At 53.3% G+C, this 27,976-nt stretch overlaps 3 protein-coding genes across 6 annotated transcripts in view; 2 read left to right on the top strand and 1 right to left on the bottom strand.

The window, feature by feature from the left end:
- Positions 1-249: 249 nt before the first annotated feature.
- TEKT2 (tektin 2) lies at positions 250-5,936 on the top strand. Of its 4 annotated transcripts, none has more exons than XM_049819905.1 (10): positions 250-620; positions 743-914; positions 1,303-1,428; positions 2,047-2,252; positions 2,761-2,904; positions 3,467-3,581; positions 3,922-4,029; positions 4,467-4,610; positions 4,874-4,953; positions 5,536-5,936. In XM_049819905.1, exons 1-10 carry the CDS (start codon positions 604-606, stop codon positions 5,738-5,740), a joined length of 1,317 nt encoding a protein of 438 aa, XP_049675862.1. In that variant the 5' UTR covers positions 250-603; the 3' UTR covers positions 5,741-5,936. The 4 variants fall into 4 exon arrangements, with proteins under 4 accessions (XP_049675862.1, XP_049675863.1, XP_049675861.1 ...); XM_049819906.1 differs by having other exon boundaries at positions 250-632; XM_049819904.1 differs by having other exon boundaries at positions 250-914.
- A 723-nt stretch (positions 5,937-6,659) lies between these two features.
- ADPRS (ADP-ribosylserine hydrolase) lies at positions 6,660-12,303 on the top strand. Its single transcript, XM_049820299.1, has 6 exons — positions 6,660-6,907; positions 7,918-8,014; positions 8,864-9,071; positions 9,182-9,366; positions 9,458-9,558; positions 10,114-12,303. Exons 1-6 carry the CDS (start codon positions 6,670-6,672, stop codon positions 10,404-10,406), a joined length of 1,122 nt encoding a protein of 373 aa, XP_049676256.1. The 5' UTR covers positions 6,660-6,669; the 3' UTR covers positions 10,407-12,303.
- A 1,196-nt stretch (positions 12,304-13,499) lies between these two features.
- Positions 13,500-27,976, bottom strand: part of COL8A2 (collagen type VIII alpha 2 chain) — a 34,877-nt gene continuing 20,400 nt past the window's right edge. The window contains exons 2-3 of the mRNA XM_049820298.1: positions 24,114-24,296; positions 13,500-18,519 (exon numbers count right to left, since the gene is read on the bottom strand). Coding sequence (XP_049676255.1) covers positions 16,598-18,519; positions 24,114-24,279 — 2,088 coding nt within the window. The 5' untranslated portion in view covers positions 24,280-24,296 and the 3' untranslated portion in view covers positions 13,500-16,597. The remainder of the gene's footprint in view (positions 18,520-24,113; positions 24,297-27,976) is intronic.

Raw genomic sequence — 27,976 nt, 5'->3', positions numbered from 1 at the left:
CCCGTTGTTCCCTTTCCACCGGCGGCGGTCGGGAATTCTCCGTGTCTCTGCAGCCCCAAGTCCGGCCTGCGGGCCTGCCTTCCCTCGAGGAGTTCCCCGGCTTCTCCTCCCCAGCGGCCTTTGGCGCAGGCGGCTGCGCTCAAGGAGTTCTGTCCCCGAGAGAACTGGGGGGCCGGCGGGGGGGTACCTGGTCTGTCTGCCCCAGAACTCCGCCCGACTCGGGGGTTTTGGGGAGCCGCGGTCCGCTCAGGAGCTGCTCTGGGTCCTGTTGAGTGGTCTCTGCGATTCCCACCGGTTTTGTGGGGATGTGCCGGGGTAGCAAGGAAGATGGCTGCAAACTATACTGTTCCAGCAAAGCCTTCGAGTCCCCTGGGACGGCAACCCTGGGCTGAGCCTGTGCAGCTGTAACAAAAGCAGAATCAGTAATGTAATCGGCTGTTTTGTCCGAGCTCTACAAATACTACGTGGGAGACGGTGCTGTGAGCGGCTCCTTGTCTCTCAAACAGCACCGTTCTCCGGGGACAGACAGGCGGACAGGGTTTTCCTCCCGGCCCAGGGGCAGAGGGTGGCTCCGATCGCCTGCCCTTCCCTGGCCGCACCGACATGCGTGCCTGCATTAGGTGAGATGCCAGGTTAGAGCTTGCTGCTGCTTTCGTCTTGAAGAGCTGTCCGGTTTGTGGCTGCATCTCTGTTTCTAGTGTATTTCCATGAATAAACACAAAAATCTTCCGCTCCCTTTTAGTCACCTGTTTAGCGAGATGACCACACTGAGTGTAAAGCCAGGACAGCGGTTCACCTTGCCGGACTGGCACACCAACTCCCATCTCATCTCGGCTGACGCTGAACGCCAGCGTTCTGCTTCCCACCAAGTCCGGCAAGAAGCCCGAGCTCTCCGCAACGAAACCAACAACCAGGTGGGCCTTCTGGCAGCTTGGCTGCTCCTGGGTTTGTCAGAATAGCAGGCTGAGGAGTATGGGAGAGCGTCTAGATCTAGCTGTACGCACAAGGGAGTACGAAAAGGCTTTACCTCTACAGAACCTGCTAAGTATGTACATTTACTTTCTCTAAACCCGTGTGCGATGATGCATGCGTACTGTCATGAAATCCCTGGGCGTGATTCTTGTGTCTGTTGCAACTTGAATTATTTTCTGTGCTCTCCATTTGTGTAGATGACTATTAGACGAAATGGCGACATGACGTACTCCTCTGAGGGGTCAGTCAATCCTGAAAACAGGGAAAGGCTTCAGCAAGATTCACGATTGCAATTTAAAAAAAGTAATGGCGTTTCTCCTCTAATTCCAGACGAAATGGGATGAGCATGACAACCAAACCCGCCTGGCTGAACGTATCAGCAGTGTGAACAGATGGAAAGAGACCCTGGACAAATGCCTTGCAGACATAGATGCGGAAATCGATGCCTTAGCCAAAGTATGTTGGGAAGACAGATGGCTGGAAATCAACTTACGCTCTCAACATGGGATGTTAAATAATTGAGGCTTGTCTTCTGAAATGGGCGAGCCCATATGGAGTTCAAGGGGGGCTTATCACAGGTATACTGAGATCCATACCTGATGAAATGACTTCCTGGAAAGCAAACCACTGTGGTCTTGGCTGAGCCAAGCCATTTTATGGAGCTGTGTGTTGCACACTCATGTTTGGGTGTGTTGTTTTGGGGGGTTTTTTGTGTTTTTTTTTAAAGCTCTGAAGGATAACAAGAAATATGTTGACACCATCAAAAATGTTTGATTTTAAATAGAGAACAGCAGTGGGACATCTCTCTGATTCTTTCAGTTCTAAACCCAGAGGCTGCTGCTCCTGGAGTGATTAGCCCCCAACAAGGTGTGATTCCCAATGCAAATAGCAGATGTAGAGGACTAATGCATTTGGCTCTCGCAATTTTCATTCCAGACTTGCTAAAAGGTTTCAGAACTGCAAAGACAGGCAGCGCGAGGCCCTCTTGAAAAGGGTATCTGTGGTTTCCCCTTCCTTTCTTCCTCCTATCCCTGAAGGAGACCCCCCACACACTCAGCTGGCTGCTTCTTCCAGGTGAAGGAAGCAGCAGAACGTGCCCTCCAGGCAAAGAACTTGCCCTTGGATGTGTCCATCGAGTGCCTGACGCTCCGTGAGAGCCGACGTGCCATTGATGTGGTGAGGGACCCTGTGGAGGAGGAGCTGCACAAGGAGGTGAAGGTGATAGACAAAGCCAAGAGGCAGCTGCAGCAGAGAGTGAACGAAGCCTTCGAACAGCTCTGGTGAGGCGAATGACACAGCTTTTGACTGGACTCTGCCCTCCTTGCTTGGCCCCAGCAGTTTAATGTGCTTCTAATGCCACGCTGATGATTGTTGTCAAGGTCTATGGGGTTGGGGGTTTGTAGGGGAGAGCATGTCAAGGGAGACTTCATAAGCATCCGTGGAAAATTTTGGCCCGGGCAGATACCTTGTGCCACCTGCCTTGGTTCACGAATGAGCGACCGGGAGTGGTTAAAGCTCCCAGGCCCTAATCCCTTGTGGATCACTGCCCTGCTGCAGGAGGGCAGACTGCTCAGTTCACCGGTGTGATGCCAGAACAGGGCACGGGGGAGCCAGGCAGGCAGTAAAGCAGGTGTGCTGCTTTATCAAGTTGGGCCCAGTTCACTGGGAGGGCAGGAGCTCATCGCTCATTTTAAAAAGATGACTGAGATGGTGATGAAAGCTTTGGAAGTGGTGAGCTGCCTCTCCCTTCTGCGTGCTCACCACTGACTCCAACCCTGCTTTCTGCAGCCTCTTACAGGAAGCTCGCCAGCAGCTGAGCTGTGACCACCGGTGCAAGATGGAAGCATTGGAAATAGATCGCGTGTGCTTATCCCTCAGCGTAAACTCTCCCAACATCTCCTTCAAGGCCAACCCAACACGAGTCCCAGCTGGGTAAGGAAAAAGCCTGCCCTTGTGTGGCCAAATCTGTGCTGGTGCTTGAAAGAGCGCCTGGGATGCTTTTTTCTTCCATGCTATACCCTGGCTCGATGGGTGCAGTTTTGGAGAGAGCTCAGAACAGAAGTTGGGTTCTGGGATTTATTGTGGCTCTTGAGTTGTGAAGCCACAGGCTTTTGGGAGTTATCTGAATTGTCACCGCAAAACCAGAGAAGCTAGCCGCCCTGCCTCCCTTGTGCTTGGCTAAAGGTGACAGTAAGCAGCGTGGCATCGGCCTTTGGCACAGCTTATGGGGGAGCTGCTGCACATTTTCACTTGCTTGGCATTTCATAGCATGGTTTGGCTGTGTCCCCGGTTTGAGCAGATGTTGGGCTCAGTGCAGGAGCCATGGGGTAGCAATCTCCAGCTGGTGCAGTAAGGAGATCAGACAGGATGTGACCTCCAGAAATCGTGAATCATTTTGTACTCCACAAAGCCTTCTTGGCCTGCAGCAGGTGGTTCCCTTTGAACTGTCTTGCAAACATTCAACTTATTTTCACAACTGCTGATTTGTTCGCAGATCAGCTGCACTTGATGAGTGGGAACAGAATAGCCAATGCAACAAGGAGCGTGCTGAGGCAGAAATGAAAGCTTCGACTGAGCTCCGAGAAGCAACAGTGCTTGCCATCGCACAGGTAAATTAGTCCGTTGGCTGTGAATCGGTCGTGCAGAAGTTCTGGATTCAGCGTGGGAGCATGGGCTGGCACGTGCTGTGGCCAGGGGAAGGGAGTCTTTGAAAAGACGGCATTGGCCCATGGGCCTCTCTGAGAGCAGCTGCCCTCCTGGTTTAAAGGAGGAGCTGGATTATGCTGCAGAGCTTGCAGCAGTCTCAGCAACATGGAAGACACATACCTGTCCATTGCAGCTGCCAGAACCCAGCTGGTTTTGCTCATGGGCTTGTCCCAACCTCACAGGCTGCAGCTGGGAGGGAGACACCTTCCAGAAGTGTGTGACTGGAGCCTGTTCTCTCTTCAGACAAACAACGAGCTGGAGGCTCAGCGTGTAGCTACAGAGTTTGCCTTGCGCAAGAGGATTAGAGACCTGGAAAAAGCCTATGATGAACTGAAATGGCAGGAGCAGAATGTAAATGTTGCTTCTTTGGTTATCGACCACAACCTTGGGTGGGAATTGAATCCAAAAGGCTCTTTGTTATGTGGAAGGCTACTTGGCCTAAGCATGGTTTCCACACGAGAGCTGTTAAGTGGCGCATGTATGATCCCTGCAACATCCTATCTCTTTCTGCTAGCACAGTTGCTGCTCTGCCATTTCTCAGCAGCAGTGCCAGATTTTGGCCTTTTCATTTCACCCCTGGTCTCATCTGCTGTGGCCATAAAACACCAGCAGCACCATGCCTGGACCGTGTGAAAAGCCTGATCTATGGCAGAGGGGTTCAGTACTCAGAAGCCCACCAGCCCTTGTTTAAAATCCATTCCCAGCACAGTAAAAGCCGAGGATGCATGGGGGCTGTTTTCTGGTCTGTATCCCTGCCTGTCCCTCATGATATATCTCTTTATCCTTAGTCCTTGGAGGAAATTGCTGAGATGGAGGAGGACATCCGACGCTTGGAGGAAGATCTTCGGAGGAAAACACAAGATCTGAAAGTGGCACACACCCGCCTGGAGATCCGCACGTATCGGCCCAATATGGAGCTCTGTCGGGATCAGGTACCAGCCTTGCCCGGCACGCTCCCTGCCAGGAGGGACTGGGGGGAACTGTCTGGTATGGGGGCTGCCGTGGGTCCAGAAAACATGGATGCATTTTGGAGAAAACTACAGAGGGGCTGAGCAGTGGATCCTACAGTCACCTAGCAAAGCAAGGAAATAAATGTCACAGCTGTGCTAGAAGGGGAATGAGAGAACCACAGCCTTTGTAGAACAATGCTTCAGCCCTGTTAACTGCTGTCACCTTCTCCCTGCCTGCCTTGCAGGTCCAGTACGGGCTAACAGACGAGGTTCACCAGCTGGAGGGAACGATCCGTGCGCTCAAACAGAAGCTAGCAGAGTCACAGTAAGTCTCCTGCTTTCTGGGGCAGAGCAGTGGCTCAGCATTGCTCATGTGAGGGACATCGCTCTGTGCAGCCCTGGACCTGGCATACTTCCAGAAGCTGCATTTTGGAGCTTATGTCTGTTCAGGAGTGGAAATACTTTTGGGGCTTGGTGGGGAGCTGGACAGGTGCGCAGCAGGGTGCAGGCAAGGCACCAGAGGTCTGCGTGGTGGGAGGGTGAATGAGGTTCCCATGGTCCCTGCTTGACTGTGACTTCAACCAGGCACAGACAGTTCTAAAAGAGAAAAAAGAAAATGGGTGAAGAGTAAAGGAAGAAATAGAAGTGCTGCTCTGGGCTGGTGTGGGTTGCCAGGATGCACACCTTTGCGCTGCATGCCAGGAGCAGCACGAGGGCTTGCTGTTCACAGACCCAAATGCTGCTGCTATGCACCGAGAGATACCTGATGCATTCGTTCTTTGTACAAAGGCAAATGCTGCACAGATATTTCTGCTGCCAGAAAGTGGAAAGCGGGGTGTTTCCTGTCCAACTTGGGAAGTGAATGCCGTGCTTGAACGCAACTCCTCTCACTTCTGCTTGTTCCCAGGGATGCCTTGGATGCTCTTTACAGACAACTTCACCGCATTCAGACAGACACTGGCTACAAAGCCAGCTCCCTGGTGCTGGACAACAAGTGCATGGACAGCCGGAGAAAGCTCGTGGTCCCTGCCGAGAAATTTGTGCCAGAGGTTGACACTTTCAACAGGACCACGAACCGCGCTCTGAAAAACGGGCAGCTGGAGTTGGCTTAGTGCGCCAGGGAGTGTTGTGCAATGAGCCACGCCGAGGAGAAAGCTACTAGTGACTCAGTTCCTTAGCAAGGAAAGCGGACATCTGTGTTGTGTTAGGATAATGGAATTCTCCTCCCTCCTCCTTGTCTGTTATATAACTGTCTGTCCCCTTCTATGATGTTTATAGCCTCTTGCACTCCAAGGAGCATTATGAACAATAAAGAGTCTGTCCCCAAGAGCAGTTGTCATCCGACAGAGTTGGAAGCGTTTCGTGGTGATTGAATCCGTCTGGGCTCTTTGGTGTTTTAAGTCCTTTAAAGCGCAAGGCAGCGCTCTGAAAAGGGACTGTGTAATGGTGGCTGCAGGCCAGATCTGCTCTGGAGTGTGTGTGAGGGGGTAATACTCAAATCTGCTCGCTTTAATGATTAAAGTAAAGTTTGGGTTGGGATTTCCCCTTGCCTGCTGGCGGCGCGGAGCTAAGGCAGCTACAAAAGCGAGAGCTGGAGTCCCTTCTGGCTCTTTGTGGCGACGGGACTTGTTAAAATTAAATTGCAACGCTTGCGTTCTGCCGTCAGGTTATTGTTTTTATTCCGGGCACGCTCCCAGTACTGCACGTTCTCCCTGGAGGGGAACAGATCTCCTCACAAGATGGACTGTTGCACGTATGACGAGACCAGAACTTGGCCTGCTCTTCTTCAACGAGGTTGGGGGATGATGTTCGGTAACCTCCCCGGCTCCTGGCTCTCGGATTAAATAAGAAATTGAGGGGGGAAAAAGCCACAGTTTCCCTTCCGGGAAGTAGGGAAATAAGGCAGCGGCCTCCCAGCACCTTTTTCCCGCCCTGCGCCGCCGCCGCCGCGCTCCTCCGGGCCGCCAGGGGGCGCTGTCCGCGGCTTTGCCGCGGACAGCGCCCCCTGGCGGCCCGGAGGAGCGCGGCGGCGGTGGAGAAGATGGCGGCGGCGGCGGGTTCGGGTTCAGGGACGGGGCGGGCGGCGGCTGCGCGGCCTCGTCCGGGACCCGCCCGGTTCCGGGGCTGTTTGGCCGGGGCGTTGTTGGGTGATTGTTTGGGCGCCGTTTTCGAAGGCAGGAGCGTCGTGAAGCTCTCCGACCTACTACGTTTCCTCCGAGGCCTGGAACCGACGTCCGGGCCGCCCGAGGAGGGGGAGCAGGCCGGCAGCGCCCGCAGAGGTGGGCCGAAACACCGGGAGAGGGATGGGGGTCGGCCCCCGGAGCACATCCCCTTCCCCGGACCCACAGAATCGGGCCCGGCCCCCCAACACCCCCGGGATCGGGCTTTGGGGTGCCTATCTTCGCCCCCCCGCTCCACCACACCCCCAGGCCCACCGCCCCTCCGAAACGTGGGTGCCCCCAGTCCTGCCCCTCACCTCACTGAGGGACGCCTTCTCTGGGACACCCACGGCTGCCCCCCCCCCCCCCCCCGCTCTGGCGTGTGCCCCTGTGCTGTGGGGTTTGGCTTCCTCCACACACACCCCCCCGCGGGGCGAGGATGACTTTGCTCAAGCAGTGCCCGGGTTCTGCCCACCCCTCCGGGCAGTTGCTGGTTCCTTGTGCACATGGCTGGTGTGGAGGGACCTATAGTTTGCTGTGGTCGAATGAAGCCGGGGGTGTGGAGCGTGCTGGGAACCGGGGTATCGCAGTGCGGGGGTGTCATCGAGGAACAGATGTACCAAAAACAGAGAAGGAGTACAGTAAGAGAAGCACAAGAACAGTTATTTAACTCTTAGCAAACGATGACAGATTTGTGTTGGGGTTCTGAGCTGCGCAGCAAGCCCTGTAAACCCTTCCAGCAGGATCTTAAAGGCACTTGATTCTATTGCAGCCTTGTCTGGAAACGAAACTGCGCTTTCTCTTCTCTGCTTGTCAGCATACACTGTAGACTCCTTAAGAAAGAGACTTGTCTCGCTTGTCTGTGTGCACCTCTGGATATCAGACACTTTCTCTTGGCTCTTAGTAATCTTGAAATGCATTCTGTCTCATTCTTGCTATGGATGCATCTATCTTGCTCTGTGTCTTACTCTGATGACTGTGGCTAGTGACAAGCTCACAGTGCTGGGGAACTTCTGGTAATGCATACAGATAATTAGGCCTTGGAGAGTAGGGAAGTGGTGACAGTGGAGCAGGACAGGAGGAGAGTTTGTCCCTGGACGGTCACATTAAGTTTTGGCCTTCTGTTTTAGAAACACTTTCGTACACTGACGACACGGCCATGAGCAGGTCGGTGGTGCAGTCCCTGCTAGCCAAGCGAGAGTTTGATGAAGTGGATATGGCCAAGAGGTAAGGACTGCAGCCAGCTTCGGAGGCTAGGGTGTTGGCATTTACTAGTGAAGGCAAAACTTTCTTAACGTTAAGCAGTCACTGTAATTTTCTGTGAAAGGGGACAGGAGCTATGGCAAAGTCATCGTTAATTTGTGGGGGAAAAGAAATCAGAAAAGCAATGGCTGATCGTGTAATTTATTGTGTGTTTTGCACTGTCCTGGAACATGCAGTACTGTTAGCTTTAGTGTGGGTTCAGAGCCTGCTTTAAAATGAAGCAGGATGGGACATGCTGTACTGTAGCCGTGTGTGTGTATATTCACCTTTGTGGAAGATAATGCTTAGACATTTCAGAAGCATTTCTTTTCATGTTTATTTGTTGCTATTTATGTTGGTACTTCCCTTAATTTAGTTAGTGAATATTAGCGAGGTCAGCTTCAGTTTGTTTATGATCTATTTCCCTTTTGAATCCACAGCCCTGGTAGCATTTGGTTCCACTTAAGGGAGAACATTTATTTGTTTAGAAAACTCTTCCATTGAACTTGAACAAAAGACTTTCTTTGTGGTTATGACCCACGGAAATGTTTCCAGTTTGCTCCTATTTCAAGGCAAAGTTGAGAGAGAAACAAGTGGGTTGTGAAAGGTAATGTTTATACACCCTTTCCTCCTTTCACACCAATTTTTGGGAATATGATTTTTTCCCTACAGAACTGACTCGTTTGAACCCTGACTGTCACTGAATTACCCATGTGTTATTAATTCACTTTATCAGGTGGCTTTATACAACCTCTTTACAAACTTCAGTAACAGACCAAATACCCCGTGTATTTTTTCTCACCTTCGTAACTGCTGCTCTCTTGCCCACGCCAGGTTTGCTGAGGAGTACAAGAAGGAACCCAACAGGGGCTATGGGATGGCTGTTGTCAATGTCTTCAAGAAGCTCCTGAGCCCCAAGTGCAACGATGTGTTTGAACCAGCAAGAGCCCAGTTTAACGGGAAAGGCTCCTATGGCAATGGTGGTGCCATGAGGGTGGCAGGCATCTCACTCGTGTATTCTGATGTCCAGGATGTTAAGAAGGTACCGTTCCTGGCTCCTTTGGGCACCTCGGCTCTGGGAACCCCTGCTGTCAGGCGGCTCCCACCGTGATCTCTCAAGTAGGTTTGCTCACGATGTGTTTTCATTCGCAGTTTGCGAAGCTGAGTGCTGAGTTAACCCATGCCAACTCCCTGGGCTACAACGGGGCCATCCTGCAGGCCCTGGCCGTGCATCTCGCCCTGCAGGGAGAACTCAGCAAGGAGACCTTCCTGGAGCAGCTCATTAGCCACATGGAAGATGTAGAGGCAGACGATAAGTCTCTTACTGACGCCCGAGCGTAAGTGGCTGTGAGGAGCACTAACTCTGCTCTGTACAGTTTATTCTGGTTCTTTACATTCTCTCTTCTTCATTGTACTCTTTGTTTCCAGACTGGGATTTGAGGATTTACCATTTTCAAGGCGTCTAAAGAAAATAAAGGAATTTTTGGAGCTCAGCAGTGTTCCCAAAGCAGATGTATTGTTTGAATTAGGTAAGTACCTTTCTTACTACAAGTATTAGGAAAGAGCTGGAAGCAGGACTAACTCAGCAAGCCTGCTTGATATGTCCTCCCCTTGATTGCCACTTTGGCCTCTGCTGCCTGTCAGGCACAGAACGTGCTGGAAAAGCTGCCTGTGCTCACCAGTCAGTAATTCTCTGAGTCTTGACCCAGTGATTCCATCTCTGTATTGGTGGGGAAAAAAATGTTTTGCTAAGAAAAACTTATCATGAATAACATTTCTTAATATTCTAAAATCTCTTGTCTTAATGGCTATCAGATCTTCATGTTGGATGGGAACGGGTAAATGTGTATCACCAAACTATACTGGTGTAGCTGGGAGTTGGTCTCCAGGATGTGAGTAGTACCAGGGAACTGCGGGGAGATTTCTGAGGTGCAGGCTTTGGCACCTTGTCATGATAAAATCAATGACACTGGTATTGAAAGTAACTGGCAATAGGAAGTTGCAGTTAGAAGGGAAAAGGTACTTCTGTGGGAAGGAAGACACAAGTGTTCTGCAGTGCTGAAGGTGATTGGTTTTGTTAACAGGCAATGGCATTGCTGCTTTGCGGTCTGTCCCTACTGCAATTTACTCCTTCTTGCGCTGTATGGAAGCTGACCCAGATATTCCTGATCACTACAGCAACCTGCAGAGGACCATCATCTACTGTATCTCTCTGGGTGGAGACACAGACACCATTGCTACCATGGCAGGCGCCATTGCAGGGGCTTATTATGGGGAGGAACAGATACCCCCAAGTTGGGAGCAGAGCTGTGAAGCTTTTCAAGAGACACAGAAGCTGGCAAATAGCTTGTATGAACTGTACTGCCAGCGGCTCTGAGCTCCAAGGGGAGCCTGTTTTTGGAAGGCGAAGCGGGTGGTCACCTCTGCTTTTCTGGTCAGAAATCTGGTGGTGGATCCACGCCATCTGCAGATGCCAGTGAGCCTCCACCTGAGAAAGACACCTGCTGCTGTGAGTTGAGAGCTGGAAGCACGAGCTGGTTTGGAAGAGAGGGGACATACCCTTCGGTTGTGCTTCAGCTGGGAAGTGGCTGCATGTGGCGCCTTGGACAGTGGGTGCATCTCCTCTGAAGTGTACAGGAGCGTCTAGTTTTTCATAAGATTTCTGCTTCTTGCTTTGTCCACCATTATGCCATTTTGTCATTACAGTTACTAGATGGGTGTCTGAATCCACTAACCTTCTTGCTGTTTTCCTCTACTCCTTTGTTTCAGTTGTTAGCGGTCTGTCCCACAGCGGCTTTGATAGGCTCCACACCCCTCTTAAAACACCAGCTCACGCTCAGCTGACCAGCTAAGGGATGTAGATGGGAGACATGAGAGGCACATCCCTGGAGAGCCTGGAGGATGTCCTGCGTGGTGGCACAGGTTACCACCTGTGTTCTGGAGTGAGGATGCTGGAGGGTAGACCTCCCAGGGAGGTTTGCTTCCTTCAAAGCAGAATGAAAAGTGCCAGAGATTGGAGAAGGGATTTCTTTGCATTGCTAGTGGCATTGTGAGAAATGCCTTTGGTGCATGCGGACAGAATCCCAGTTGGCTCATTGTTACTGCTGGAAGAGGGTGTAACTAATTACTGCTCCTTTGGTGTCCTTTGCTCTGCAATCCGCCTGGCACTGTCCTGATCTATTGCATTTTGTGTTCCCTTACATAGCTGGCTTTCACGTTGCTGCAGCTACTCTAGCTACTCCTTTGTTCCTAATCCGTGCATCCTGCATTTATAATGCTGTCCTGTTTATGTCCAGGACTCCAAGTGGAGGTTGCTGTTTACATCTGTGGGTGGAGATAGTTGTGAAACCTAGTGTTACACAAGGATTGAATTCCTGGTTCTGCTGCAGTCAGTGACAAAAATGACTTCAGTAGGAAGCAGGAGTTACTTCTCACAGCCTTAAAACTCTGTACTTAGTAAGAATGATCTGAAAATAAAGGGAAAGGTAGGTTAATTGGGGGACAGTTTATCAGAGTTTAAAAGAATTTGTGCGTGTGAAGCTGGTACCGGTGGCCAAGAATATTCTAGCAAAGCTGTGTTGTTCCAAAGTTTCACCTTTAAAACCTTTGCCCAGTGGAGCTAGTCAAAGAAGGAGTAACAGCTTGGGTATGGCATGTCTAAAAAGGGTTGAAAGCTTTTTAATTTTGGAAACAAAAAGAACGAGGCAAGCAGTCATTGTATGGAAATGTTTATAAATTTGGATGTGACAATGTAATTCTGTATTATTTCTCTAGTATTTCTTGTGACACCAGGAAGTGACCGTTCTGCTCAAACAGAACTCACTCCCTCTTGGTATCGGCACACGGTTGTTGTGTGCGTCAGGCTGCATGCACATGTGGAAAATCTGGCTGCGATGGGTCCTTCCAGTTTTTCCTGTAGTCTGCTTCCTTCAAGTGCCAGTCTTCTGTGTGATGCTTTAATGGGTTTTCCTTGTATAAATGAATTCTTGTCCTGAGAATATGTGGAATTTTGGTCTATTGTATATTTATGTATTATGCTGCAGATGTAAAATGTCAGGTTTTTCACATTATTGTGCCAGAGGTGTGAACATATTCACAGAATTATTTAAAAGAAGATATTTTCCTTTTAAAGCAGCTTTATAATTTTAAATGTTCGGAACTCACGAAGAGCAGAAGAGCTCCTGTTTAAAAAATATAGCTCATTTTAGGCCAGAATTTAAATGTGTACTAAAGCCTTTTGCTCTGACTTCCTCAGAAAGAAATAAAATCACTTAGCTATCTTTGTTAATTAGCCACTGCTCCTGTCTTTTCATTCAAGTCATGAAGTTGTGCTTCCATACTAAATGACAAGAGGAGTCATATGAAAACTTCTGGGCTATTTCTCCCTACCCCATACTTCACTTTAAGACTCAACCTGAAACTACTTTGCCATGGGTTCTTGAAATCTTTCTGTAGAAAGCAGAATGGCAGCTGTTTGGCACTGGTTAGGACATCTTTGGTGTAGCCAAGACTTGTGCTTCATTTGGGGTGAGTTTTAGCACTGGAAATCTGCTGTGAAGACTACTTTCAGGTGGCTGCTCTTGCCGGTGAGCAGTAAGGGGCAGCTGAAGTTTGTAAGACCCCAGGAGTAGTGGTTCTTGTTAACAGCAGGGCAAGTCAGAAGCGTCGGTCAGGCACATTAGGTTCACTGGAGAGGCCCTTCTCCTTTGCAGGCTGTGTTTGCAGTGAGGAGCAGTGCGTGGAAGGAGTTCAGCTGCTGGAGTCCAGCGTGCAATGATCATGCAGAGACCAGGGAGTGTGCTGGGTGCCCCCGCGACTTGCAGCAGGAGAATCGCTTGTTCTTCATCGTCAGCTTTTGAAGGAGTCTGCCCGCAGGGCAACCAGGCTTCTCTGGAAGCATTTCACCTGTAACAAGTAACATCTCCTCTTCCAGGTAAGAGATGAGATGGGAAAACATACCTTTCCTCTTTATTCTTTGTTGGTTTAGCCTCTGAAAGTGATTTGCTTACAGGTGATTCACCATTTCTTCTGTGGGCTGCTGCACTGACTGCTTTTGTGGCTCGGGATGTGGAGGTTGGCAGTAGACAAGGTTGTGTAACGTAGCAAAAAATAAAGTATCACGGAAAAAACACAGAAGGGAAAGGGAATCCCCAACATTCTGACTTAAATTCCTCACATTAGTAATTGCCAGTCAGGAAAGGTCTGGATTTCATCCTTTTTTAAAAATGAACTTCCGGAGACAGGAATCTTTTCCTTAATCACAAGAAACATGCAATACCTTCTTACATAAAATTATTAGCAAGCAAATCTGCTGGACTGTTGGGAACAAGTGAGCTGGATTTGAGAAGGAAACACAATGCAAGAGGTCTGTATGAATGGTCTTACAAGCAAGGCTGAGCAAGCCCATTAATAACAGGACAAAGGCACAGCTGAGCCCACCTTTTATACAATAAGTTTTATTGATGTTTTGTCAATACAATCAAGTACTGTAGTTTTAGTTCTGAAGAGAAGGCCAGTTTCTGATCACAAAAAGAGTGCATTTTAAACCAACTTTTACTATGACAGACAGTGCATGTAATAAGTATTTACAAAACTAAAAACCTCTATATACTAGGTTAGAAATGAAGATACTAGAGGCAAATTTAAAAAAAATAGTAAGAATTTGTATATAAAAATGCACATCGTAATGCAGTTTTCATAATTAAAAATAGACATACTTCATCCAACCCAACCTTTTTTATTATTGTGATTGAAACCAAAATCCCATGCGCTCACACACACGACAGAAAATAATCCTTTCGGCTGGCGAACATCACGTACTCAGTACTCCAGAAAAAAAATTCTTCCTGACAGTGTCCGGTTTAGTGAACAGCCTCCCTCATCCTGTGCATCGTTTTTTCTAGCCTAACTCTATGTGCGTGTAATATCTTTGCCTTGCAATTACTGTGTAAGTGTAACAGGTTATATAGCTGCGGAAGGTTGATTATGGTTTATGCTCTGCACATGAAGGGAAAGTGAAATTGCAAAACAATATCTACAGCACTGAACAAGTTACTATCTCGGTGTGGTTATAGTGAGTATTTTTGTCATTGCTTTTTGCCAGCTAGAACAAGAAGTTTTGAATAAAACAAAACAGAACAAAAAGAGATGGAATGTAGGTTAGGACACAGTATAAATAAGTCACTTTGCTGAGTAACAGGATGGAGCTTCCAACCCGGCGCGTGGCTGGGGCGCGAGAAGCTCCTGGCCCTGCTGCAGGTAGTGTGCGCGCGCCGCCGGCAGTGCCGCGCGGTGGGAGCCAGACCCCGCTGCTGGCACCAGCTCGAGTTCCTTGCTGTTCTCCACAGGAAAGACGCTTCAATAAAGGAGACACAGGCCTCATCCTAGCACCCTCCCCTACCAGGCCTGGGCTTAAAGAAAGCATCTGAGCTTCCACTTTTAATTTTAGGGACTCTTTTTTTTTGTATGGCTCCTGTTCCTGCTGGGAAGTAACCTGTTACAATCAAAACCCGAAGGGTCCGGGCACCCCCCTGCCTTCAGGAGTTAAAAACGTCCAGTGGGATCGGACACTGGGACAGCCTTTCAGCTTGAGAAGGTTTCATCTTTACATGAAACTTGCAGCTTTATGTGGAATAAAATCCTGGGGAGGGCGCAGGCCAGCGCCAGCCCCAGCGGGGCAGTAGCTGAAGCACTGGCCTTCTGACTGTAAGTTTTCTTTTTGTGTTTCTTAATTTCAGGGATAGGTGTGCTCTTAAAAGGAAGCCCTTGGATGGCAAGAGGCGGAAACATGGGACAGGCTTAAGGAGAAATACAAACAAACAAACAAAACAGAAAGTTTGTTTAAATATCTTGTACAGTCCACCTGGAGAACAATCCCAAGTCCCATTCTTGCTACATTTCTTTTCTTTGGCCACAGAACAGGCTTTAGGAAAATTTAAGGGTAATAGTTGCTCAGCTGGTAACCAAATTGTTGCTTTTTTCTCAGGGATGTGCCTTTGCGGAGGGACATGCAGTGTAACCGCATGTGGATTAACTTCAGCAGCGTGCTACTTGCCTGGAATGAGAAGAATCGCTTTACTGTAAGTGCAAGTGGCAATGACTATTCTACCATGAGAAAATCTGCAAAGCAACAGGGTTCAGTTGCTCCCTTTAGCAAAGGACAGAGCAGCCAAGTGGTCAGTATCCACGCATACCTTTCCCAGAACCTTGTAGCTCATATTCAGGTCAGTAACATTTCAAGCATTAGTGAGACAAAGTGGTAACAACAGACAAATGTGATTTTTTTTTTTTTTCTTTTTTTTAAACCTAAGTCACAGATTGGCACCTGGAATGGTGCACTTTTACAGGTATATATTGCACTAGACTTGTCATAATGTTGTTAAGTAGATAATAGCACCATTGTAAAATGACTGAATGGAAGGTTAGAACGAACACTATTTTTTCTTAATTAAAAGGTCCCCAGGGAAAGGGGGGATACCAATGCAAAAGTTTACACATCCCAAAATAGTGAGGCAGTAAAAGCGAGTTGTCCATAAGTGGCACTTTCAAGAAAGCATAACTAAACCTTCTATCAAACCAGGCTAGAAGCACCGTAAGCCGGGCTTGCAGTGCCATCCTTGTGTTGCCAAGGAACAAGATGCTCACGAGGCCAAGCAAGTCGTTGGGCTGCAAAGAAACAGACAGGACAGAACTAGCCCTTGGACTTGCCAATAGATGAATTAGCCCACAAGAGAGGATCGTTGTTCATCACAGGGGTTCCAGCTTCCCTCAGCAGCTTTGGAATAGGTCATCTGTCATCCTCCCAGATACCAATGCCTGGATGTTTTTATTCCTAAAGGTGTTGGGCAAGGAGGGTTAAAAATAATATTTACTTCATATAAGAAGGTGCTTATGCAAAGTGTTCCACTTCTTATGATTATAAATCCAACCACACTGAATCCGGAGTGAATCAGAGAGACTGCCTCAAAGCACAGCCTGAAAAAATAGGCATCAGTGAGACTAGAACTTGGGCATCTGATGGTTTGGGAAGGAAATTTCTCAATCCATCATGGATCTCTGCTGCTGTATGGGTTTGTGTTAAGTGCCTAGGACCCCTGTGCTGGTTAGCAAATACACCATCCATTACAACAGCTGTATTTATTTAACTAGTACTCAAAATGGGAAACAAGGGCACTTGATTACAGGCCAGAAGGGTCTGGTCTTCCAGAAGACCCTGTCTGGATCACAGAGCAGTTTACTGCAGAGCCAGATCCTTGCCATCCCAAGCGTGTTCCTGTGTTTGATGTACAGTCACTAGGGTAAAATTTATTCCAAATACGCTTTGCTGAGGAAGTCACACCCCTCCCTCCATTCTCCCTCCCCCAAAAAGAAAGAAAGATAGATGTCTCCTTTCCGATTACCCTCTTGACTCATGGATCAAACAGCATGAAGCAAGGTCCCGCGACAATGGCTTGCGCGTTCTTCCCAGTGATTTTTCTTTTTTGTATTAATTTTAAAAAACTTTTTTATCAAAAAAAAAAAGACAGTTTATGGCTAAAGTGGGTGAAAAGGAAACGTGCCCAACAGCCGTTATGTGGGGCAAAGCAGGAACCCGGAGAAGGAGGAGTGGATGTATTCCGTGGAGTACAACCCGTTGGCCTGGTCCGAGGGCATTTGTACCCAGACTTGGTCGTTCTCCTTGAGTTCAAGCACGGCGCTGCCTGAGGCCTGGTCCAGATAGCCCTTTTTGTACTCGTCGTATGTGTAGGTGGCGGGCACGTTGTTCTTATAAAGTGCCACCCAAACATTAGTCCCTTTGACATGCACGTGGTAGGCAAAGTAGTAAATGCCGGATACGGGGCAGGTGAATATCCCGGTGACCGGGTTGTAGCCGTTGTGCCCGTTATACAAAGTCCTGTCAAACTTGACCGGCATGCCCGATGCCGGGAAGGGGGAGGTGAGGATGGCGGTGAAGGCTGGTGCGATCCGGGCAGAGAGCTCTCCTCGGCCATACTGCGGCTTCCCCGGCTTGCCGTTCCCCAGCACGGCCCCCTCCACGCCTCCGTCCGGCAGGTGCAGCCCCGCGATGCCCGTCTCGTCGAACACCCCGGGCGCTCCCGGCGGCCCAGGCGGCCCCGGCGGGCCAGGCGGCCCATTCAGCCCTGGCGTTCCCGGCATTCCCGGGGGGCCAATGGGTCCGGCCATGCCAGGCTCGCCGGTCTTCCCCTCACCGGGAACCCCGGGGAGCCCCGGCTCCCCTTTCAGCCCCGGTAACCCCTGCGGTCCCATGGGACCCGCGGGTCCTTGCAAGCCCGGGATGCCGGAGGGGCCCCTCAGTCCCGGCTGCCCCGGGATCCCGCCGTCGCCTTTCGGGCCGGGGCTGCCCGTTAATCCTGGCACCCCTGGGAGGCCGATGAACCCTGGTTCTCCTTTGGGGCCCGTTGGGCCGGGGGGTCCCAGTGACCCGGGCAGGCCCCTTTCTCCCGGCACCCCGGGCTTCCCTGCGAAGCCGTTCGGTCCCTGGTCGCCACGCATCCCTGGCATTCCCGGGGGCCCGCTTGGCCCCACGTCCCCTTTGGAGCCGGGCAGCCCATGCTTGCCCGGCAGCCCCATGGACCCCGGCGGGCCCGGCGGCCCGATGATGCCGGCAGGGCCCGGCTCCCCCGGCTCCCCGTCAACGCCGGGTTCCCCCTTATCGCCGATGGCTCCCGGCACCCCGGGCTGCCCGCGGTCTCCTTTTAGGCCAGGCAAGCCCGGCTTCCCGTAGCCCGTCGGGCCTGGCAAACCAGGGAGGCCGCGGATCCCGGGCTCTCCCTTCGGTCCCATGGGGCCCTGTATCCCCGGGACCCCCGCGGCGCCTGGGACACCGATCCCGTCGATGCCAGGGGGGCCCCGGGGCCCCATGGGGCCGGGCTCCCCATTGACGCCGGGCCCGCCAGGAGGGCCCATGTCGCCCTTCTCCCCCGGCGCGCCCGGCAGGCCGTCGAGGCCGGGTTTTCCAACGCCGACAGGCCCTGGGGGCCCCGCAGGGCCGGGAGGACCCCCGTTCCCCCGGGGCCCTGGTAACCCTGGCTTCCCCACGCCGTTTTCACCCTTCATCCCTCGCTCTCCGCGGGGACCCGGCTCTCCTTTTGGGCCAGGCTCGCCCCGAAAACCGGGCAAGCCAGGGCCGCCCTGGGGGCCCGGCTTCCCATTGACCGAGATGCCGGCTGGCCCCGGCAGCCCCGGGGGGCCGGGCAGTCCTCTTGGCCCTTGCTCCCCTCGCATGCCGGGCTCGCCCTTGGCTCCGGGCATCCCTTTCATACCCGCCTTTCCGGGGAGTCCTGGGATGCCGGGTTTCCCAATGCCTGAGAAGCCGGGGGGCCCAGCGGGCCCAGGCTGGCCGTGCATTCCCGGCTTCCCCGTGCCTGGCTTTCCTGGGTAGCCGGGGGGTCCGGGGGGTCCACGCGGGCCGGGCTTCCCTGGCGGTCCTGGCTCCCCTTTGAGGTCCATCGGCAGCAGCGGCGGCATGTCTGTGGATAGAGGAGACACGGAGCTTTACTGGGGAGGAGCGTGCCCGGTGCGTGATGCCCTCAGGGCGTTAAAGCCAGGGGCTTTAACGAATGCCCTTCTCTAGGAATGGGTTTATTTAAACATGGCCAGAGCGGCTTCCTGGGCCACCACATCAGGAGGACTGTCGTGAAGCAAGACCTTGGCCAGAGCCCAGGTTATTAATCCAAGCCTTACTCCATCCATCCCTCCGCGGAGGGTGTCAACAAGAGCAGCAATTGCCGTCGGCTCTGGCAGCGTTGTTTTGTGATGACCTACTGTGGGGTTTTTTTTAGGAGCTGGATTCAAACCTCCTGCTGCCTCGCTTCCCAGCGGCCTCGAAAGCACCGTGGGATTCAGTCGCTCCTGCCTGGGCTCAGCCGAGAGGATGGCGACAGAGCGAGCCAAGACTGAGGATAATCCCTCCACCCCATCCCTCGAGTCCAGGGCCTTGGGAGACCTTTAATCCTTTTGGATTAGAAAGAAAACTCTTGGACATGTACTTGAGAGACCAAAGAGGTGATTCGTGTATGGGTTAAGATATGCCTGCGGTGCTCGCTGGCTCAGCTCCCGTGTCCAGCAAGGCAGAGAAAAACTCACCAAAAAGAAAAAAAGCGCTGAGGATGGAGGAAAAGCCAATAGCTGCAAGGGAAACGCAACCTCGGTTACGTCCAAATGAGTCAGCCCAGCTGGGAATAGGCCGTAACCACTTGACATTTAAAGAATTTATAGAGCTCTTTTGCAAACGGATATAAGAAAGAAACTAATGGGCTGAGAGACTACAAAGCCGAGGAGAGCCAGATTACATGCCCACCGCAGCTCAGTACTTAAAGCACAGACGTGAGCATAAATAACTCCTTGAGGCTGGCCCAGGCAGGGTGTCGCTTCCCATGCGACATCAGGAATGAGTGAGAAAGAATAAATCTGTCAAACTTTCGGGGGAAGCTTGAAATGAAGGAAATACTTGGCAGTTGCATGTACATGGGCCTATGATGAGAAATGCGAAGGGCAGAGGAAAGGACCTTGACATCTGAGGCAAATTTTAACCAAATCTGCCCAAGTTAGATCATTCCAGTTGGGAACAGATCTGTATGGGCAAGTTCCCGGGATGGGAATGGATCCCATCTAGGATGGAAGCAGAACACGAGGCTGTGTGCCCCAGCATGGCACTGAGGAGGAGGCAGGGGGTTCCCCGAGGTCTGCCGGCCCGGCCCCCAGCCTGGGCATTCAGTGAGCTGAGCCGGGCCTTGGGAGCACGGACACCGGCAGCGCCAGGATCTGCCGACACAGAGATTGTCTCAGTCAACGGGAAAAGATTAGGGGAGATTTGAGACACGTGAAAAGAATAACTGTGGCAGCAGCAGGCACCGTTCCCGGTGCATCAGAGGTGGCTTTACCATTCCTAAGCACAGCAATTAGCTCTGGCCGCTTCCAAGCCTGGTGCCTGCTTGTTTTTCTTTTGGTAATGGAAACATTTTCAGAGCTTATCTATATATCAAAGCCTGACCCACATCCTAGGCTGTAATAGAGGTCACTTGGCTGTCTTGATTAAGGAAATACTTGTCTGTCATGACATTGCCACTGGATTTCTGCAAACCTCCTGCTCCTCACCCCAGAAAATGGTGTGGGAAAGAAGGCAAGGGAGATGTGAAGTGTTGCACTAAAGCAGATTTCTGGGGTTTGAATTCTGGAAAAATTTTTCTCCAGAAAATTATTTCAATGTGTTTTCCCTTTTTTTTGTCTTCTTGCAATGGTTTGAAAAGAATTAGTTTTCTAGGTCATTTTTGCATGGAATCAGAACAAGGATCTACAGCTGAGCCCACGAAGGAAGGAAAAAGCACACACACTCTCACACAAGGCAGCGAAGAGAAACGCCAGGCGAGAGCTGCCAACTTGCAGGCAGCCAAAAAAGCAGACGGGAAAACCAAACCGGGGACGTTAGCGGAGAGAAACTGGGACATTGCAGCCCCAGTGGTATCCAATTTCAAAAGACCATGTCTTACCACAGACGCATGTCTCAGAGCTCTGCATTTCACAGCAGCAGCATGGGGTTATGTGTTCCCCTCGAAGCATGAACAAAGCTGCCATGAATGCTAATGCAAAGAGCCAGCTGGGGCAGCGGGAAGGGGAAGGAGCAGGCATGGCCTCCTGCAAGCTCTTGCCTGGGCACTACAGAGCTTTTCACCTCCTGAGGAGCATGGACACGTCCAGGTGGATCCTGCAGCCCCTCTGGAGCTGCGTCCATCCCTGGTAAGGACCCCCGCGTGCCTGGAGGAGGGACCCGGCAACGCGGAATGGCCGGCAGAGGAATAATCCGGCAAGATGGGAAGTGGTTCCCAGCCACGAGCAGTCAGTAGCAGGTCTGGCCAGCGCAGCCGGATGACACTGCAGGACGGAGAGGTTGGCTGCTCCATGGCAGAGCCCGGCTGAGCTCGTTCCAGGGCTGCTGCCAAGCCCTGTCTCGTGAGAGCGAGTTTCACAGGCTCGCAGGAACAATGCATGGGACCAGCGTTATTGCATCTCTCATCCCGTGTTCCATGGCAGTGGCTGCCCTGAGCCCTGTGGGGAGGCTCAGCGCAGGATCCAGCCCTGACAGACAGAGCTGCCGTTCAAGGGAATGGCAGTGAGATGGGAGCAGACTGCAGAAAGAAGCATGGAGGTGGCAAGCAAAGTTTCTCCGTTAGCAGGAGCTAAGGGACCTGGGGGCCTCTTGGCCACATGCAGCAAGCAGCAACCCCACAGGGATCGCAGGACTGAGTCTCTTTTAAAAGCAGCAGGACTTGTGGGCCATCTGCTCTGGGGACACTGGGCAGCAGCAGCCCAGGTGCTGCCCAGCACCCACCTGCTCCCACCGCCTGGGCAGCGCAGCCCTGAAGGCAGAGGACGAACCTTGGCTCTGCACTGAGCTTCCCCAAGCCTGGGGAGGTGAAAAGCGCTCCTTTACCTCTGCAGCTGAGGCTGCTGCCTCGGGGTGAACCCTCTCTACTGTCGCTGGAGGGGAACTCCACCAATTGCCTGCCACAAACCCTCATCTCGGGCATCTCCTGTGCCTCATCACTGCCCTGAGCTAGGGTGCCACTGGCTTGGCTCCCCGAGCCCTGAGCCCCGGCCAGCACCCAGCAGCGGTTTTACCTGGCTGCAAGCTGTACAGACGTGGTTTCAACCAAACCAAAATAAAACCCAACTGTGCAAATATCTGCTTAAATGCTTTTAGCATTTTAGCATATAGCGGCATCTCCTGCCCGGAGCTGCCTCCATGCTCCTGGGGAGTCTATTTTTGGGTCAGAAAAGGTGTCTGGCACCCTGAGGAAACCAGCCCTGTCTCTCACTAGATGGCACCCGCAGACCAGTAGGAGCCCCCCACAGCCCCGGGGCTTGGCCTGGCCCCCCAGGCGGGGGTCCCAGCCCCAGGGCCAGGCTGGGGCAGCTTGGCTTGGGGTGGGGGGGTGTTCCGCACAGGTCCCTGCTGGCTCAGGGGGTAACCCGCAGGGGCCCGGCACGGCCCTGCGCCGTCGCGGCGAGTCAGCTGAGCTCCCCGAGCAGGGCAGAAGGCCAGCAGGGATTTTCCTTGCCAAATTAGAGGTTAAGCAGAGATGGGAGCTCGTTGGGATCCAGGAGGCACCGGCTTCCCTAGCCGCCTCCGTGCAGCCCCGCAGCTGGTGGCTCAGGCTGCAGCTGCCCCTCTGCCTGCATCCCCCTGCCTATGTCCCCCTGCCTGCATCCCCCTGTCCGCCCTCTCTTTCCCAGGGGTTTTAGGAGAGTAATGTCCAGGGGACTCCCATGCCCTGCCTCAGCATCTCCTCTAACCCGTGCCTGGTCTAACCTGGCAAAGCTTGCACCCAAACTGCACCTTGCAAACAGCCCAGCACGCTCACTCCTCTCTCTGCCACGGTTAGCAGGCAGCGCTGCTCAGAGGCAGTGCAAGCCCCTCCGACGCATAGGAAGAAGGGAAAAAAAGAAGGAAAACCAGCAGGGAGATATTTGAATCCAGTCCCACCAGCAGCTGAAACGTTCCTGCACTACGCTGGAAGGTTTTGTCTCTGGCTGGGATTCAGGGAGCAGCTTTACAACAGCTGGGAAGGGGGCAGGGAGGTGGGGGGGCTCGTAGCATGCTTCAGCTCCAGGTTTTGCTGTGTGTTTTCTGACATATGTGCTGAGCTGAACTCCTGATAAGCCATTCAGCCCAGCAGTAAATCAGCCACCAGCAGCCAAGCCTTCTCCAGTTTCTCCTCCTAGAGCCAAGACTTCGGCTCCCCAGAGGGTCCCGGTCTGCGTGAACCCACGGGGAGGGCTCCGGCAGCTCTTCCCGAGGGCTAAGCACCGACCCGGTGGGTCTGGGCACCCGAGCCCCAGCACTGCCCCATCCCGCAGTGCTGCCAGCGGTGGCTGGCTCTGGGAAGAGCATTGGGGAGTGCTGTGCTTGGTATCCAGGCAAGGGCTCAGACCCTCCCCTCCATCCCCCTCTTGAGCTGAAGATACCGTGGTGCTGCTGCTGCCCTGGGTGCAGCGAGGGTTGCATGCACCTTGGGGAGGTGCTGGGGGCTGGCTTGGCAGAGGGATGAGCCAAGAAGTGCCGGGGAAACTCAGTCACACTCAACATTTGCCGTTTGCAAAGACCCCAAGTTCCTGAGCAGTTCCCCAGGGTGTGTGCAATTAACAGACACTAATAAGCCCCTGGTGTGGGGCACTGATGGAGCCTCCTGCACCTTCTAACCTCCAGCACCTGTGGGCAAGCCTGGGCATAAAAGGAGCCCTGGGCAGGCACAGGGGATTATAGCAAAGGCAGGGGATGGTGTGCGGGCAAGGGAGCTTGGGGCAGGTGGATATGAAAGGCAGAGGCTGGGCTGGATATGGTGCAGGAGGCCTGGCGGCGTGGAGCAATGATCTCAGTGCCTCTGCCCCTCCGTGCGGCACATGTCACTTGGTGGGGAGTGATTTAACACGTGGGGAGTTTCTGGTTGCTGCTCTCTGAGGGAGGAAATGTGTCTCTCTTCTGCTCACCCCTTGCTAGGCTGGGTCTCGGCTCTGGCCTTGGCCATCTTTCCTTTCCCAGCTGGTGCAAAACACAGCCAGGGAAAATGGAATAGATGGAGGACTGGAAAAAACCTTGCTGGGACAGCTCAGGTTTAACAGCGGTGAAGGGGAGAGATGGCGAGTGCTGGGGCTCCTGTGCTTGGGCTGTGCCTTGAACCTACTGGCAAACATGCAGGAGGATGGGAGCAAAAGGGTCACGGGTGCCCTTTGGGCACCGGCTTCCAGACTGAGGGACCGAAGGGTGCCCACCCAGCCCGAACAAAGGGCTCTACTTCTCTGCTGAGCCTCTCTGTGCCCGTCCTTGTCCTTCTGCACTGGGTTAAGAAGACCTAAACGGCCCCTCCATGCTCGGCCAAAGGTGCTTTGGACAGCAGAACCCTCGGCCATGCCAGGCTCCTCCCTGGGGGCACTGAGCCCAAGGGTAAGGGGATGTCGAGTGCCTGATGGCTGTGGGATGCTACGGCCCCTTCCCGCCATCCCAGCAAGTGTCCCAGGCAGTCGCGGCCCCGTCTCATCCCACCTTCCCACAGAGTGCAGCCCTTACCCAGGTACTGCCCTTTGCCTTCGCGGAAGGGGGGTCCCAGGGGTCCCTTCACCATGGGCTGCATGTACTTCACTTGAGCGTAGCCTGCCGCGCCTCCTCCTGCCGCCGAGCGAAGGCCGACCATCATCACCACCACCACCAGCAGGGCCACGGCGTCCGGCAGCATCCTGCTCCCCACTGCTCCTGTGGACAAAGCGACAGTGAGAGCGGGCACCCGCGACCCCTGCCTGCGCCCTCCGTCCCACAAGGATCAACCGGGAACCCGGGAAAGATCACGGCGGGAGTGGGACTCCCTCCAATTTGTCTTTTTCTGGACCACAGGTGCCCTGAACACATTACGCTTCCCAACACGTGCCAGCTGGGAGATGCACAAAAAATACATGGTTTGTGAGCAATAACTAACAACAGGCACCCAGCAGAGCCTGTCAGAGGCTGCCCCAGTGCCTGTTTGCCTGGGGTTATGCCCATGTCAGGATTCCCTTATATATTTTTAACATATATAAGAAGAGGGGGGAAAAAAAGGTAGGTTGAAAACCACAGCCCGCTGAGCCGAGTGTTGCTTTTGCATCTCTCAAGTGAGCAGGGTCTCTTCTAACAATAGTTGCGTGCGCTCTGGCCGTGGCTCCTGCCACCGAGCCCTGTCTGCCCCGGGAGCGGCTGGGGGGGTGCTGCATCTCCCAAACGGGCGCTGCGTTTCTTGGTGGGTGCTGGACCAAAACCACGCTGTTGGAGCCCAAGACTTGCTGTTTGTGGCTCAACTGCGGCACTTTGCGGGCAGCAATGGGAGCTCGCTTGGAGGGTGAGGGATGGGAGCCCTTGGCTGGGAAAGCCCAGGGGAGGGCTGCAGCACTTGGGAGCAGCAGCCTCTGCCTTAAGTGCCTGTTTGTTTAAAATAAATAATCTCTATAAATATAACTTCTCTCTAGCAACTTTTTTCTCTGCCAGCTCCACGCGCAGAGCTGCAAACAGATTGATTTGCAAAGAACATTTATTTTCGGAAGCTTAAATAACATGTGATGCTGAAGAGCTTTGCTGGTTTTCCTCCTTCTTGCAATAATTGACCTATGGTGGTTATTAATGAGAATTAAGCCCTCTGCCTCTCCCGCCGGGGAGCAGGGGCAGGGCTGCTGCGCGCCGGGATTTGATCGGAATTTCCTGAATCGCTTTTGCTGAAGCAGCAGTGGAAAAAAAAGTTGCAGCCTGGAGAAAAATCACCACCCCCCCCCCCAAAAAAAAAAAAACCCAAACAAATTAAAACAAAATTAAAGGAAACTTAAGTAAAGGGAAGGGGGAGCCCTGGCGTGGGATTGTTCCTGATGCTACAAGTGCTTGGCAGGTTTTTGGAGGTCTCCAGTGACGAGGCAGCCTTGACCGCTGCTCTCCTGCCCGGTAAACGCCCACGGAGCCGGCCCCCCTGTGCTCCCTGCGCCGTGCTCGGGGCTGGAGGGGACGGGGACGGCTCTGCTGCTGGTGGCACGACAGACCCCGGACCCCGTGAGGATGCAGGTGGCCACGGCAGATGCTGGGAGAGGAGTTCTGCTCTGCCCATCCCACCGGAGCCAGCAATTACCGGTCCTATGCCGTACCTGCCATGGCACCCGGAGGGGAGGCCACGGCTGGGCTCGGGTGGGCACAGCCAGGGACACGCGTGACAGCCACCACCAGCCTCCTTGGCGGCACGGAGAGGGCCTTGCTGGCGCTATTGTTTTTCTGTCTTCAGGGTCGAGAGGAGGAACGCTTATTTTTATGAAGCATTATTTTACAAGGATTTGTTTAAGGGAAAAAGAATCCCATTTTAAGGGATTGCAGCTGTAAAAATACAGTTTCTGCTAAATAAAAGAGGAGAACAAACCCCTGAATCAGCTATTTATTTGTTTTCCTTACCTGGTATGACCCCTGTGCCTCCATTTCTAACTCGCTCCCTTCCCAGCTCTCTCCTCTCCCACCTGGGCTTTATTCTCCCCTGCTCCTCCCCTCGACTGGGTTTTCTTCTCGGGATGCTGCTCATTGCTCCAACAAGCCCACGCTGCAGGAGCAGCACCCTGGGGTGGCTCAGCCCCTCGCTGCTGGGTGCTGCGGAGTGTTTGCAAATGTCCCCCTGTCCTTCTGTGAGACCTCAGCTCTTGGAGACACGGGACCGGGGGAAACCGGAGCCAGAGGGAAGGGAGAAGGAGGACAAGGTGATCCATCCGCTTTGGCTCCGGCCGCGGTTTCGCTGCATGCCAGATGAGAAATGGAGTCCCCCTGCTCCGCGCCGAGGTGGCCGTCCGCAACCTGGGATCTCCAGACACAGGGTTAGCTCCTGCACGTCTTCCCTTGATCCCGACGGGTCGCTCCACCTGCCCCTGCTCTCCCAAGGGGCTGTGGGGACGTTGAGGGGGGGTCTGGCCTGACACCCCCAGGCACATGTCTCCATCCCTCAAGGAAAAGGGGTCTCCGGCGCTTTGCCGTCCCCCACGGCAGTGCCCGGCACTGGGGCAGGAGGCCTCACGTTACCCGGGCTCTCCAGGCGGTGATTTAATAAGAATAAAATGGAAACATCTGGAGTCTCATATGATGGATAAAGTGTGCAGAACGTGTCTGTGAAGAGGCTCTTTCATGCCTGAAATCTCCTGCGTTATGAAATGATAATTAATCACAACGAGCAGCCGTGCACCGTTCTCATCTCCCAGGGCAGGTTGCAAACGTTGGCTGGTTCATGGTTTGGTGGGGGCCGCTGCGCCCGTGACGGCTACAGCTGGGTGTCACCCACCCATCCTCATGGGGGTCCAGGGGCTGGGAGCTGCTCCGGTATGGCCAGCAGACATCCCACAAGGAGTCACTTTTTTCCCACCTGGAGCAGGGGAGATGCTCCCGAGCCTCGCTCTGCTGCCTGGGGGCACCGCGGCCGGCTCGAAGGCACGGCGGTGCAATGCCAAGCTGGACACGGTGACCGGTCGGGCTGCCGTCCTTTGGGTGCAGCTGCAGCCCCCCCCCCGCCCCGGCACAGTACGGAGTTCGACCACAGCCGCTCCTTGCAGAAAAGCCAAGCCCAGCAAGGAGCAGCTGGGCCAGGAGAGTTCATACAGGGGAAGCGCTCGAGGGGTCCGGCGACGTGCTGGAGCGGGGACGGGGGGGGAACGGGGGGGCCCGACCCGGCTGCAGCCGGTGCGGTGGCGCGGCACGGAGACCCCTGGCACGGCTTCAGACGCCCCGCCGCCGCGCGAACTGTGCGAGTGTCTGCTCCCCTGGCAGTCGGTGAGCAGACGTGTTAAAAACCCCTGGCACGCAATGAAAGCTCCGGGAAAAGGAAAAAAAAAAAAAAAAAACAACTCACACTTGAAGCATGAGAAAGGAGACAAGAAATGTCACCTTGTTCTCGCAGGAGCGCAGGGGCTGGGGCAGCCGGAGCCCGTGCCGCTCCCATCGCTCCAGAAACAGTCTGTGGCTTGTGCTGGTCAGCCCGGCGAGCTCCCGGCGTGCTCCCGGCACACGGCTCTCAGCCATTCCCGGTGGAAGGGGGCTGCCGCCGCCCCGCACCGTTCCCCTCTCCCCGCGGCATCCACGGCAACGCTCCGGGCCACGGCCCTGCTCGCAGACTGGGCGACTTTCCTGCGAGCAACACAGCCGTGCGCTTCCCCCGCGCACACAACCGGGGACTTGTTCGCTGAGCTGCAGCTGATTTATGGCCCCTGTTATTTAAATATTAATTATGGGCCTGCCAGGCAGGCACCGCGCCTGCTCCCTTCAAGGCTAATTATTTTTTAAGTCAATATATGCGATCCACGGGGGATCTGTGATTGCGGCTGAAGGTCAGTAAAATGGAGAACTTGTTTAAACCCGGCAGTAAAAGCACGATCGGTGCGGGGGCGCGGCGTGCTGCT

This window comes from Accipiter gentilis, chromosome 17, assembly GCF_929443795.1.
Source record: "Accipiter gentilis chromosome 17, bAccGen1.1, whole genome shotgun sequence".
Taxonomy (NCBI): Eukaryota; Metazoa; Chordata; class Aves; order Accipitriformes; family Accipitridae; genus Astur; species Astur gentilis.
This window is presented reverse-complemented; position numbering and strand designations above follow the sequence as displayed.

Bases quoted from the DNA above. Each gene is read 5' to 3' on its own strand.
- ADPRS (XM_049820299.1), top strand. From the start codon at position 6,670: ATGGCGGCGGCGGCGGGTTCGGGTTCAGGGACGGGGCGGGCGGCGGCT. The intron at 8,015-8,863 runs GTAAGGACTGCA...TGCCCACGCCAG, and splicing joins GAAGTGGATATGGCCAAGAG to GTTTGCTGAGGAGTACAAGA. The intron at 9,072-9,181 runs GTACCGTTCCTG...TTTCATTCGCAG, and splicing joins ATGTCCAGGATGTTAAGAAG to TTTGCGAAGCTGAGTGCTGA.
- TEKT2 (XM_049819904.1), top strand. From the start codon at position 708: ATGAATAAACACAAAAATCTTCCGCTCCCTTTTAGTCACCTGTTTAGC. The intron at 2,253-2,760 runs GTGAGGCGAATG...TGCTTTCTGCAG, and splicing joins GAAGCCTTCGAACAGCTCTG to CCTCTTACAGGAAGCTCGCC. The intron at 4,954-5,535 runs GTAAGTCTCCTG...GCTTGTTCCCAG, and splicing joins CAGAAGCTAGCAGAGTCACA to GGATGCCTTGGATGCTCTTT.